General features: G+C 37.1%; 2 protein-coding genes across 2 annotated transcripts; both read left to right on the forward strand.

Annotated features, from left to right (window-relative positions):
- Positions 1 to 645: 645 nt before the first annotated feature.
- On the forward strand, positions 646 to 1,260 carry LOC105798795 (glycine-rich protein 23). The gene has a single exon (XM_012629006.2). The coding sequence runs from the start codon at positions 724 to 726 to the stop codon at positions 1,045 to 1,047; it is 324 nt and encodes a 107-aa protein (XP_012484460.1). The 5' UTR covers positions 646 to 723; the 3' UTR covers positions 1,048 to 1,260.
- Positions 1,261 to 12,625: 11,365 nt separating this feature from the next.
- Positions 12,626 to 13,087, forward strand: LOC128042523 (uncharacterized). Its single transcript, XM_052633890.1, has one exon. It carries the CDS (start codon positions 12,626 to 12,628, stop codon positions 13,085 to 13,087), a length of 462 nt encoding a protein of 153 aa, XP_052489850.1.
- The last annotated feature ends 949 nt before the right edge of the window (positions 13,088 to 14,036 follow it).

Here is a 14,036-nt window from a genome sequence, read left to right on the forward strand (position 1 = left end):
TTATGATGCCCATATTTTGCAATTGCACTTAAGCTTACTTGATCATGAATAAATATATATTTTATTTAGGACGGGTCACAAAGAGTTAAAAGAAATGATTACATGTTTTATATTTTAATTAGATTTTTAAATGTATCATCATATTAAATTCGTTTGTAATATTTAAATGTTTCATCTTTCGTAAAAATGCTTAATTAAATTAAGTAAAAGAACATTTTGATCTAAATGACTACATATAGACGCACGAACACAATAGTGAAATGAGAGCTTAGGAAGATAGAAATACAATGAGTTAGTGAATGGTAGATGTTTACATATGGCTATCATATATTCTGGCTCAACTACAACTACAATTCACAGCTGTAATAAATTAAAAGAATCCACCTTAACAATTTATTACCACCAAAATTTATTAATTTTGCCAACTAATTTATGACTATTATTTATTATTATATTTTTACATAATACTCTAAACAATTACCAAAATTGAAATGATTGAGAAAATAAAGCGCGTTCAATCTCAATAGAGAAAACATTTAGACTGAGGCACCAAATACTTAGCGGTCACATTAAACTCCATTGAATTCCCACAATGCTCTCCCATCTAACAATAGCTATCTACTGTGTCCTATAAAAGGAGATCCTCCTCAACCAAGACATCATAGAGTGATCTACTGAGTTAAGAGTTTCAATTCTACTACTTATTATAGTTAAATATCAGATATGGCCAAGTACTTGAATGTTGTGCTTGTTCTTGCTCTAGTAGTGGTTCAAGCTACTGCAAGGAATGTGCCTAGCGATGCTGCTGGTCTCAATGACCAAAAGAACCTCCTCACATACGGTGGCATTGGCGGCTACTCTGGCATGGGTTCAAATGGCATGCCAATGGGTGGAGTTGGGAGTGTTGGTGGTATGACTGGCCTTGGTGGTACAGGTGGGATGGGCGCCATGGTAGGTGTTGGGTATGGAGGTGGGCCTGGCGCTGGTAGTGGAAATGAAGGTGGTGTTGGCATTGACAATGCGCCTGGTGTCGTCCACTTTCCTTGAACTTTGCTGGATGGTTAAAATTTTAAAGCAGCTAGTTTAACTTATGTTAAAGAGTAATATTATAGTTGCTCTAGAGTGTGAAATGTTGTCCTGTGTTATGGGTTGTGTTAGGTCCATCTTTATTTTTTTTTATGTCTTGTTTTCTTTGGTTTTGTAATCCGTCATCGTTGTGGTTTTGTAGCCGACTTAAGGTAAATAAATTGATTTGGACAAGTTAGACTGATTGATACATATATATACATGTGTTTCGGACAAGCCAGTTAACATGTATGCATGAGAAAAAGTTGTCATCAATAAATTTATTATTTACCTACATATGAATTTAGAATTTTTATTTGATATATTGATTAAGAATACTTGACATAAGATATAAAACAAATTAAATTTGGATAATAAAACAAATTAAATTAAATTATGTATGGCAAAAGGGTTTTCATTTTTGTTCCATGGACTACACTCGTCCTACATTTTTAAGATTGATTAAACAAAAGTTGGATCACAAAAATTACCTTTTAAAAGGTTTAAACCTTTATTGATGAAAAAAAATCTATATAATACAGTGTCTAGAGTGAAGGTATTTTGTGAGGTATTTTATTGATGAAAAAAATCGATAGACCATCCTAAATGCTTTTGACCAAGCAATAGATAAGCCATCAAGGATACCTAATAACTCAGTTTAAAGAAATATGAAATTCCCCATATTTCTATCGCATCCCATAATAGCCATTGTAAGGCCGAATTTCGTCCGGGCCCTAAACACAAACCAAAAACAAAAATAAAAACCAAAGTCCAAATTATAACACCAGCTCAATTTACAAATGAATAGAAAAATAAATTACAAGCCCAAATGAAAAGAGAGCTCAGTGGCCCAAAACACTTAAAAATTTTTAGAAAGCCAGAAACCCTAAGGTTTCTGGCGCCGCTGCCCTGTTGCAACATTAGTGCTCCTTGTCCTGAGGCCTGACACCTTTTCTACTACTGTTTCACCAAAGTAGTAAAAGGTTCGCCTTTCTCTCCTCCTTTGACCTCGCCAATGCTTGCAAAAAAGGACAAAGAAAGAAGACAGAAAAAAGAAAAGAATAGCAGCAGAAATAGTAGCAAAGAGAAATAATAAATAGTGTAATATTGGCTATAAAAGCCATGGATTGTAACATTTACAAAAAAAAAAATCGGAGACGGAATTCAAAATTTGAACTGGTGATTCTCACTCTATTTTTTTTAAATCTATTTTTTATATATAAAAATATAAAAAAAAGGAAAAAGTTTAAAAAACGTACCTGACGGTTCGCGTTCCGTCACCGTGAGTGGCCGAGGCTATCACCTTCGATGAAAACTGACTCCTTTCAAAAACTCTAAAATCGAAGGTTTCTTCTTCTTTTCTTTTTTGCGATTTTAATATTTTTTTTGAAAAAAAACAACCCCAAATTAGGGTTTGGGGAGTCGAAAGGCCAAAAGAGGGCTATTTTTTGCATTTTCCGACGACCGGTGGTTGTCGAGAAGGCTCGCTAGAGCCCTAAGCCAGACACAGGGATGGCTAAAAAGAGAGAGAGTTTTAGTTTTTTTTCTTTTAAGGGCAGAAATGATTTTTTTTGAAGGTTTGGTGGTTTAAATAGGTGATACAAAATGACACCATTTTGGGCCGAGTCTCAGACGTCAAAATGATGTCATTTTGACACAACTCGAAATCCGACCCGACCCTTTAACAAGATCCGCGTGTTTTTATGACTAGGGTAAAATTGCTACCCTATCCTTTTCACTTTTTAGGTGGTTTTCGATACACCCCTGTTCCTTTTTTAATTTCACCACTTGAATTTATTTTATTTTTATTTTAGTCCTTAAGCTATTTTTTTGGGAAATAAACACCCGAAACGGTGTTGTTTCAAGGCTGACCCAAAGACCGATCTAACCCTTGGATCCACGTACTTTTGTGGCTACGATCTATTTGCAAGCTAGGTCCTTCCGCTTGTGGGCTTTTTTTTAGTCCTAATTTTGATTTATTTCTTTTTATATGTACCCTTCGATTTTAATTCATTTTCAATTTATCCCTTATATCGTTGACCCTTCGGGGAAGGACACGTGTGTTGGGGTTGAGGAATTATTCGTTAAGTCCCTGTACCTTTTTTTTCATTTCAATCTGGTCATTTACATTCTGCTTTTGTGTTTTTAAAATACATACCTTAAGTTTCATCATGTTTTCAATTTAGTTCCCTTTAGTCACTAACGACGACGTCAGATGTGACATGGGTGTGCTTGTTGGGATAATTTCATTTTAAGCCCCTGTATTTTATATTTTATTTTTAATTTAATCCTTCATTTTGGGATTCTTCATAATTTAATCTTTAAATTTTGCCATAATTTTAATTTAGTCCTTAATTCATTTAACTTCAACTTTTTACAATTTTTTTATTATTTATTTATACCTTTATTTATTACTTGTTTACCTTTTTATATATTTAAAATAAGATTGTTACATTTTTTATTTATACATTTTTGCTCGTTTATTATTATTGTTATAATTATTTTATTTTTATTATATTTTTATTTTAGTTTTACTATTTCGTCATTTCTTTTATCATCCATGTTTACATTCGTCACTAAGTATTTAGCATTTTTTATTTTAAATTACTTTATTTATTTTATTATTAATGCCATGAATTAATATTCTTGTTATAGTTACATTATTATAGTATTTATCCATTCATTTGTTATTTATCATTATAATATAGATGTTCTACCTACATGGTCATCTTATATTATTTCGCTATCACTATATTATGCATAATGTTTATATATAATGGGCGCTTTTATACTATACACCAAATAAGATAAATACACATCATTTTAAATATTACATTTGATATTATTCAAAAAAACTGAAATTTTTATAATAAGGCAATGTTTCGAATTTAGAGATTTGAGAAGTCGTGCCCTCACTTACGGGGTTTCGACTTTCTCGTTGAACCTAGATGACCGAATATCCTTTTAAAATTAAAATACATGAGATTTAATTAAATAATAAAATAAAAAGCAAGTTTATTTTTCGAGGATTCAAGATGTCATGTCCTAACTTACGGGATGTGACCTTTTGTTACCTTGAGATAAAAGGCCCTTTTACATACGTTTTGATTAAAAATAATATTATTCAAAGTGGGGTCGTGTCTTACACTCTTTTCAAATTTTCAATTTCTCGACACTAAAGATATCAAGTAATTAATTAGGTACTAATTTTGGGCGTAATGAGAGTGCTAATCCTTCCATGTTCGTAACCGACTCCCGAACCTATTTTTTGGATTTTGTAGACCGAAAAACATCGTTTTAACAAATTAAATCTCTTATTAAAATGATAAAATTTTGAGGTAACCTGATCACACCTTTTGAAAGTGATTGGTGGTGACTCCATCTTCGTTTTCAAAATTTAAGTCGATTTAAAAAAATGGTTTCGACAGCTTGGCAGCTCCACTGGGGAACAATAAGAGAGTCCAACTGCAAGTTGATTACTTTTGGTCTTTTTGTTAAAAATTGATAATTTGGCTTAAATTTACAATCTATTCGTTGCATTTCATCCTTCATGTTTTGATATTTCGGGTTGTATAGCGATTTAGCATATTTGTTTTATTGGTTCAAAATTCTTTTTGTGTGTTTGTCGCATATTGCATTGCATAACTGTTCGATTTTGCCCTTCTTAAGTGGGAGTAATAAGCTATTTATTCGTGAGGTCTTCACCTCTGTACAGGATAGTGGATCGCTTTTGGGATACATCCGTACCTATGTCTTCGTGAGATCGTCATCTCCGTATAGCCATAGGGAAATGTATTCTCCTGAACTGAACTCGGTCCGTATGAGCCTATATTGGATGAGGATCGAGGAATCTGTTGGTTCAGGTACCCTTACTTTAGAACCGAATCACATATAATGAGCCCTAAGAACCTACCTTAGGTAGAACCATACCGAACCTCTAGTGGTCACCCGATTAGGTGTTCTATTTCTTATTTCTTACTTTGAATTCTAGATTTGTATGAAATGCACTAACTTGTTTTGTTTTGTTTTGGTTGTGATTATATTTCATTTTCATCATAAAAAAGGGTGTTGATTAGCGTTCAGTGTTAAATAGAGAGCTTGTCATGGAAAAAATATTTCTTGATAAAGTGGAAGACAATGCGGTCGTCCGAATATGGTCCGAAAAGACACAACAATAAAAGGGTGACAACTTGATGGAGGGATACATGTCGGAATCATGGGATTTCACTCGCATCAATGTGACTCAGAATAATCTCCAATAATTAAAAGAGGTATGGGACAAATCGGATGACGAAACTAAGTAATTATTCTACCATAACTATGGTGATTTATCTTATTTACTCGATATCAAAGTCGATAAGCACTTGTTTTGAGCTCTGGCTCAATATTGGAATCCCGCCTACAACTGCTTTACTTTTGGGAAAGTAGATTTGGTGCCTACTATGGAGGAGTATACAACCTTACTTCATTGCCCGAGGATTCAAGCCGACAAAGCTTATTCTAGAGCTTCCAACGTCCCAACTTTCTTAAAGAAGATAATGAGCATCACGGGGATGAGTGAGCAATGGGTCACGGCTCGAATCAAGTAAAAAGGAGATAGTAAATCCATCCCCTCGAAAAGTTTACGGGATTTGATCTTGGCACATCCGGATATGAAGAAAAGGGTTGATGTCTTCGCTTTGAGTATTTATGGGTTGGTTATTTTTCCCAAAGCACTAGGGCACGTAGATGAGGCAGTTTCAGATCTATTTGACCGGATTGACACAAGGGTCACGCCCATCCCAGCGATTTTGGCTGAAACTTTCAGATCTTTGAGTGCATGACGGAGAGCGGGTGAAGGAAGATTTATCGAAAGTGCACAACTCTTGCTAGCTTGGTTTCATAGCCACTTTTGGAAAGTAGAAAAGATCTCTTATTGAGTATTCTCCGAGAACTACTCTCTGTTGAAAGAATTCATGGCTACGCTAAGGCGAGATGACATTTCTAAGGAGAAATAGATGGCCATTCTCCAGAGTCTCCAAGACTAAGATGTTGAATGGAGAGCCCCTTGGATGATCCCTGATGAGATTTTTTATCGATGTGGAGACTTCGACTGGGTTCCTTTACTCGGAATATGGGGAGCTGTTGGGTATGCCCCTCTACTTGTATTGAGGCAGTATAGATCGAGGTAGTTCATACCGGTAATGCAAAGGTTGGCTCAGTGTGAGTTTGCGTTCAAGGGTGATAATTACAAGAATAATGTTTGTGAAATATCGAACGCTTCGAACCTAACTCACAGAAAGAAAAGTTTTGCCAAAAATCCTATGATGACCCCCGAGTATGATTGGTGGTGGGGTAAAAGAGTCAACGACAATGTCCCTGTGTCAAGTCAAGAAAACACTCAGCCAATAGAAGAACACCTACAAGTGATCCCGTCTGAGCTAGAGATCATAAGGCACGACTTTGAAAAGAGAAGTTCGGAGCTCGGGAAAAAGATAAAACAGTTGGAAGAGGAAAAGATGCAGCTAGGATTAGACGTTAACGTCCAAAAATTAAAGTCTGAGAAGATGAGAAAAGGAAAGAACAAGGCTGAGGAAGACTTGGACAGTCTAAAAATAGATTATAAGAAGCTGCGTTGGTCAATAAGGACTATCGGGTTGGATAAAACATCGGAACAATGGCGGCAAGAGATCAAAGAAGAAAATATTAGAGTTGATCAGTAGGAAAAGAAATTCCAAGATGCTCGAGTTCGAGAAGATGCCCTAGAAAGAAGTTTGTTAGAAAGCCGAAATGAAAAGGTTGGATTAAAATCCCGGGTAGCAGAATTAGAAAGGTCACTTCATTAGCATTGTAGTCGCAACTCCGCAATTGAGTTGAAAGCAAGCCTAAACAAGATTGAAGAGCTGAAGGGAAAGATAGAAGAGCTTGAAACCGCACTGCAAAATTCTAAACTTCAAGTTGAACTTCTTGAAATGAACAATGAACACTGGAAAAAGCAACTCCAATGATCTTAAGGTTAGAATAGGAATAGAGATCACATTATGGGCGAAGCTGTGACTCATGTACGGGAAGTAGCCGATCGTTTGCAAACCCTAGCGGTTTAAGCTGACATGCTAAGCTTAAAATATGAATCAAAATCAGATCGGGGCCGAGAATTAGCTTAGCTTCTTAGAAAAGTCAAAGCTTTAAGTATTAGGGTAAGGCCGTATATGCAAAATATTCATTTTATGTAAAGAGATTTGATTTCTAGTAAAGTTGTTCTAATAGAATTGAATCAGAATCAATGCCTCTTTTTGCATTCATTTCATTCATCAGCATTACATTTGATCATATGCATTAAATTTCACAAAAAGACCCTAATTAATCGAAATTATGACAGTTACCCTGGAAACCAACAAGAATCTACCAACTGAATATCGTTACGGTACCCGCAGCAAAACCAAAGGAATGGATCAAAGATTAGAGAGATTAGAACAGATTCAAAAGGTCATGCAAAATTAGTTGCAAGCGCTGTTGTAGGAACAATTATCTAAAGTACAGCAAGACGTGAGGGAGCAAATAGAAGAATCCCAATGAATTATGATAAGCCAGTTGACACAGTTGTTGGCCGGAGGGATCGACAAAGGAAAAAAGCACTGTGGTTAACTCGGGGGATGGTAATGAAGACCCTACCTACCCCCTAGGCTTTACCCCGGTAAATGTCCAAGCCCAACCAGATACATATCCACGAAGGGTACCCGTCACCATAAGACTTCAACCATATCAAGCCGGTACCTCAGCACCGGTTAATTACCCGACGAATTCAGGTTCCAATCCCAGGGATAATTTGACTAATCCAGTTGTGCCCGATTTAGATTACATGGCTGAAATAGATAGAGCAAAAGTTGAGTTGCCGAAATAGCTGGAAGATTGGTGCAAGTGGTTGGAGGAGAAATTCAGAGCTATAGAAAATACTGACTATCTTTGCGGGGTTAATGCTAAGGATTTGAGCTTAGTCCCAGATCTAGTACTCCCACCAAAATTAAAAACTCCAGAATTAGAAAAATATAATGGGACTAGTTGTCCTAAAGCTCATATGACAATGTTCTGCCAAAGGATGACGGGATACGTCAATAACAACCAATTGTTAATCCACTACTTTCAGGATAGTCTGGTCGGGTTAGCTGCCAAGTGGTACAACCAGTTAAGCCGTGCCAAAAATAACTCTTAGAAAGGCTTGTCACGGGCTTTCATGAAACAATATAACCATGTGACCGACATGAGACCCGACAGAATTACGCTGCAAAATATGGAAAAGAAGGAAAGTGAAAGCTTTAGGTAGTATACTCAGAGATGGAGAGATGTGGCAACGTGAGTCCAACCACCTTTTCTAGAGAAAGAAATGACAATGTTTTTCATAAATACTCTGAAAGCCCCGTTGATTAACCATATGTTGGGAAGCGCTACCAAGAGCTTATGAGATATAGTAATGTCTGGTGAGATGATTGAAAATGCAGTAAGGAGTGGGAAAATAGATACGGGGGAAAACGCCAACTAAGAAAGAGAGAAAATGAAGTGAATAATGAAAGCGTGTATAATAAAAATTATTCAAAATCGGTTACTGTAGGCCAACCAAGGACCGTAACAACAAGTCATCAAGTCACCTAAAGGCAAGAATCTAACTCAAGACCAAACACAAAAAACTCCAGTTCACACCCATCCCTATGACATATAGGGAGTTGTATCAGAGTATGTTCGATGCGCATGTGGTATCCCCATTTTACTTGAAACCTATGTAACCTCTGTTCCCAAAATGGTATGATGAGAATGCTCAATGTGAATACGACGCAGGAATAACGGGACACTCAATTGAGAACTGCACTGTATTTAAAAAGTTAATTAAAAGGTTCATCAAGATAGGGATTGTAAGGTTTGATGATCCATCAGGACCTAATGTTGCAGGGAATCCGATACTCAGTCATTCAAATCAAGGGGTAAACGCGATAATTGAGAATGGAGGAAAGAGGACCAAAACTGATGTGGTGGAAGTAAAAACCTCACTAAAATGGGTCTGGCAAAAAATAATAGACGGAGGATTAATCATGCAATATTCAGAGAAGAGACCCAAAGGAGTGAAGAGCTACTGTGAGTTTCATGCTAAAGAAGGTCATGAGATCCAAGAGTGCACTAAATTCAGAGCTTTGGTGCAAATTCTGATGAATAACAAAGAAATCAAATTTTTTAAAGATGTTAAGTGCTTGGGAAGAGATGTTTGCACCTTAGAGGAAGGATCGACGAAGAAGGTCTACAAGGTCAACCACCTAGTGGTGATTATTTCACGACCAAAAAGCAATGAAGTGGGAAAACAAGTTGCCCCGAGGGTCATAATTCAGAAACCCGTGGCTTTTCCTTATAAGGATAGCAGAAGGGTTCTATAGAACTATGACTGCAACGTAATGATCCCAGGAGAAGATAACTCGGTTAGCACTTTAAAATAGGGCGAGTATGTTGGTATCTACACGTGCAGTGGGAGGCACTATGAGCCTGCAAATGTAAGAATCGAGCCCGTTAAAGGAAAAGCCTTGGCGGTCATAAAAAAGAAAGAAAAGACGACTAGACTTGAATCACATGTTAAGAAGCCGGTAACTGAGAATGAGGCTAAAGAATTCTTGAAATTCTTAAATCATAGCAAGTATAGTGTTGTAGAACAGCTACACAAACAACCAGCTCATATATTAGTACTAGTTTTGCTCATGAGCTCAGAGACAAATCGTAGCACGTTGATGAAAGTGTTAAATGAAACTTATGTCGCTGACGATATCTATATAAACAAGCTAGACCATCTGGTTAACAATATAAGTGCTGACAATTTCATCTTTTTCAATGACGATAAAATATCGCTGGGGGCATGGGATCCACGAATGCTCTACCCATCACACCCGCTACAAAGGATATACATTGCCAAGGGTGTTAATCGATAATGAATCTGCATTGAATGTCTTGCCCCTATCCACACTGTATAGATTGCCAGTGGATAGCTCTCATATGAAGACGTGCCAAAATATAGTGAAAGCATACGATGGTATAGAAAGGAGGGTGATGGGAAAGATTGAAATACCTCTCCTAATTGGCCCGAACACATATGAGGTAGAATTTTTGGTAATGGATATCAAGCCCTCTTATAATTGCTTGTTGGGTAGACCTTGGTTTCACTCAGCTGGGGTAGTGTCGTAATCACTACACCAAAAGCTGAAGTTGGTAACAGAGGGTCGACTGGTGACAATAAACGCTAAAAAAGACATCATTGCATTCGTAACCAGTGACGCACCATACATAGGAGTGGATGATGAGGCAATAGAATGTTCCTTTCGATCACTTGACTTTGTGAATGCAGCCTTCATTGTTGAAGGGAACAAGATGCCAGTGCCCAAAATATCCAAAACTACGAGGATGGGCCTGTAGCTGACAGTTGGGAAATGAGCCTTACCTAGGAAAAGACTCGAAAAATACCTACAATGAAGGGTCAAGACACCAATTCTGATGGACAAACAAGACCTCTTTGGCTTAGGATACAAGTCAGCTGCGAGGCAAAAGAAGAAAGAGTTGGAGAAGAAGAAAGAAATGAGAAATTTGTGACTGAGTGGGGGAGAGGTTAAGTGGGAACCGATGACCTTTCCCCATATATCCAGAACATTCTTGTCAGAAGGAACCATTTTCCCTGAACAAAATATGTCGAGAATAGAAACTAAAGAAGAAATGTTAGGAAATTTGAGCATCAAGGTCATATCTGAAGAAGGAATTGGGGAAGAGAACTTATAAGGCATTTGCCATTACATACATGGAAGTGTTCTGAACAATTGGACTGCGGAAGAGATTCCTGTAATTTTTAGAGCTAATTCAGAGTAATGTTCAAAACACACTTATTGCTCTAAGATTGAGAGCAATAAGAATTTTTTTTTTGAAAAATGCATGTCCAACATCTTTATTTTAATAAATGCATCTTTGTATCTCATTTTGGGGAAATATTCTTTTATTCTTTCGATTTCATTAATACTCATACCACACAGATAATTATTCTTAGATTCATTTGTTCTTTGGGTTTTCCTTTGTTCCTATAACAGGTCTCTAGATATCAATGATACGAGCGACACTGCTATTGACTCAAGGTCTCCTTTTGGGCAAGATATGTGTCCCAAGGAACCTCAAGACTTTGAAGATGATCGAAATTGTAACCTATCTCCTAATGATGGTTGAGAAACAAATCCTACCTTACAAAGAGTCAGGAGAAATTGTGAGGTTAGGAGAAGAGAATGAGGTGAAGATCGGAGCTTACAGCACCGTAGAGACAAAGCGAGACATCATTGAGTTACTCCAAGAATTCAAAGATGTCTTCATATGGTCGTATCAAGATATGCCTTGGCTAAGTACTGATATAGTGGTACACTGGCTCCCCATAAAGGAAGAGTGCAAGCCATTTCAACAGAATCTCCGAAGGATGAGGCCTGACATGTTGCTGAAAATAAAAGAAGAGGTCAAAAAGTAATTCGACGCAGGTTTCCTACAAGTGGTTAAATACTCAGAATGGATAGCCAATATTGTCCTCATTCTTAAGAAAGATGGGAAAGTAAGAATGTGTGTAAACTACAGGGATTTAAATAAGGCCAGCCCAAAAGACAATTTCCCATTTCCTCATATTGACACTTTAATGGACAACATAGTAGGTTACTCACTGTTCTTCTTCATGGATGGCTTCTCCGATTACAACTAGATAAAGATGCATCCTGAAAACATGGAAAAAACTACATTTGCAACCATATGGGGAACATTTTGCTATAAAGTGACGTCATTTAGACTGAAAAATGCAGGAGCGACGTATCAAAGAGTCATGGTAACCCTATTTCATGATATGATGCATAAAGAAATCGAAGTTTATGTCGAGAATATGATCGCAAAGTCCCAAACAGAAAAAAAAGCATATTCAAGCCCTAAGGAAGTTGTTTTTAAGGTTGAGAAAATTCTAGCTACAGCTCAATCCAACAAAATGGACCTTTGGGGCCTAATCGGGAAAATTGTTAGGCTTCGTAGTCAGCAAAAAGGGGATAGAGATTGACCCAGATAAATTTGTTTTACAGAAGTTGCCTCCATCGCGCACTCAAAAAGAGGTTTGAGGTTTCTTAGAGAGATTAAATTATATCGTTCGGTTCATTTCACAACTAATTGAGAAATATGACCCCATATTTCGTCTCCTTAAGAAATATAATCTAGGTGTATGGGACGAAGAATGCCAAAAAACTTTTGACAAGGTCAAACATTACCTGTCTAATGCTCCAATACTGATGCCACCTAGTCCAAATAAGCCACTGATATTGTACTTGGTAGTATTTGAGAATTTTATAGGATGCGTGTGGGCCAACATGATGAGTCAGGTAGGAAAGTAAAAGCGATATACTACCTCAATAAGAAGTTCACTAAATGAGAGACAAGATACTTTCCAATTGAGAAGTTGTGTTGCGCCTTAATTTGGACAACCCGAGGATTGAGACAGTACATGTTGTACCACACAACTTGGCTCATCTAAAAAATAGACCCTCTAAAGTACATGATGGAGTCGACTGCTCTGAATGAAAGGATGACTCGATGGAAAATTCTTCTTTTCGAATTTGATATAGTTTACGTGAACCAGAAGGCAGTAAAAGAGAGTGCAATAATAGATTTTCTAGCCAGTAGAGCTCTAAAAGATTACGAGCCTTTGAATTTTGATTTCTCAAATGAAGATATAATATATGTTGCAACTACCGAAGAATGTGCTGAAGAAGAACAGCCCTGGAAACTAATCTTTGGTGGGGCTTCCAATGCTATGGGTAACAAAATCGAGGCAGTCCGAGTATCCCCAAATGGATATCATTATCCCTTTACTAGTAAATTGGACTTTGATTGCATGAACAATATGGCAGAATACGAAGCATGCATCATGGGTTTCCGTGTAGCCATAAAACGTAAGATTAAAGTACTGGAGGTATATGGGGATTCTGCATTAGTGATCTATCAACTCAAAGGTGAATAAGAGATAAGAGATCTCAAGTTGATCGAATATAAAAGGCTGGTCTTGGAGTTCATTAAAGAGTTTGATGACATCGCCTTCTACTACATTCAGCGAGATAAAAATCAGATGGCTGATGCCCTAACTACTTTAGCTTCAATGGTCAAAGTAAACAAACAAGAGGATGTAAAACCTATCCAGATAAGTATTTATAAAGCTCCAGCCCATTGTTACAACATCAAGGAAGAAGAAAAGAATGACCACCTTGGTACCACGATATACTGTGATATATAAAGAATCGTGAATAGTCGGAGCAGGCAACCGAGAATGATAAAAGGACGCTAAGAAGACTAACCAATGACTATGTCTTAGATGGGGGGATCCTATACAAAAGAAGAAAGGATCAGGTGCTACTAAGATGTGTGGACGTTGTTGAGGCTAAGAAAATCTTGGAAGAAGTCCATGAGGGTGTTTGTGGAAAACATGCTAATGGTTTTACAATGGCCAGATAAATCATGAGATTCGGGTATTATTGGTCCATCATGGAAGGGGATTGTATTAATTACGCCAAGAGATGTCATAAGTGCCAAATTTATGAAGACAAAATTCATGTGTCTCCTTCACCTCTTCATGTCATGACTTCTCCATGGTCTTTCTCTTTGTGGGGCATGGATGTTATTGGGCCAATCTCGCCAAAGGCTTCTAGTAGACATCGATTCATCTTTGTGGTCATCGATTACTTCACCAAGTGGGTAGAGTTCGCTTCATATGCCAATGTCACAAAGTCGACAGTCAGCAAATTCTTGAAAAAAGAAATCACATGTCGGTATGGAATGCCAGAAAGGATTATATTTGACAATGCACTGAATTTGAACAGCAGCATGATAGCAGAGGTCTATAGTCAATTCAAGATCAAACACCACAACTCGTCACCATATCGTCCAAAAATGAATGGTGTAGTAGAGGCAGCCAA

The sequence above is a fragment of the Gossypium raimondii genome, chromosome 7 (assembly GCF_025698545.1).
Source record: "Gossypium raimondii isolate GPD5lz chromosome 7, ASM2569854v1, whole genome shotgun sequence".
In the NCBI taxonomy this organism is placed as follows: domain Eukaryota; kingdom Viridiplantae; phylum Streptophyta; class Magnoliopsida; order Malvales; family Malvaceae; genus Gossypium; species Gossypium raimondii.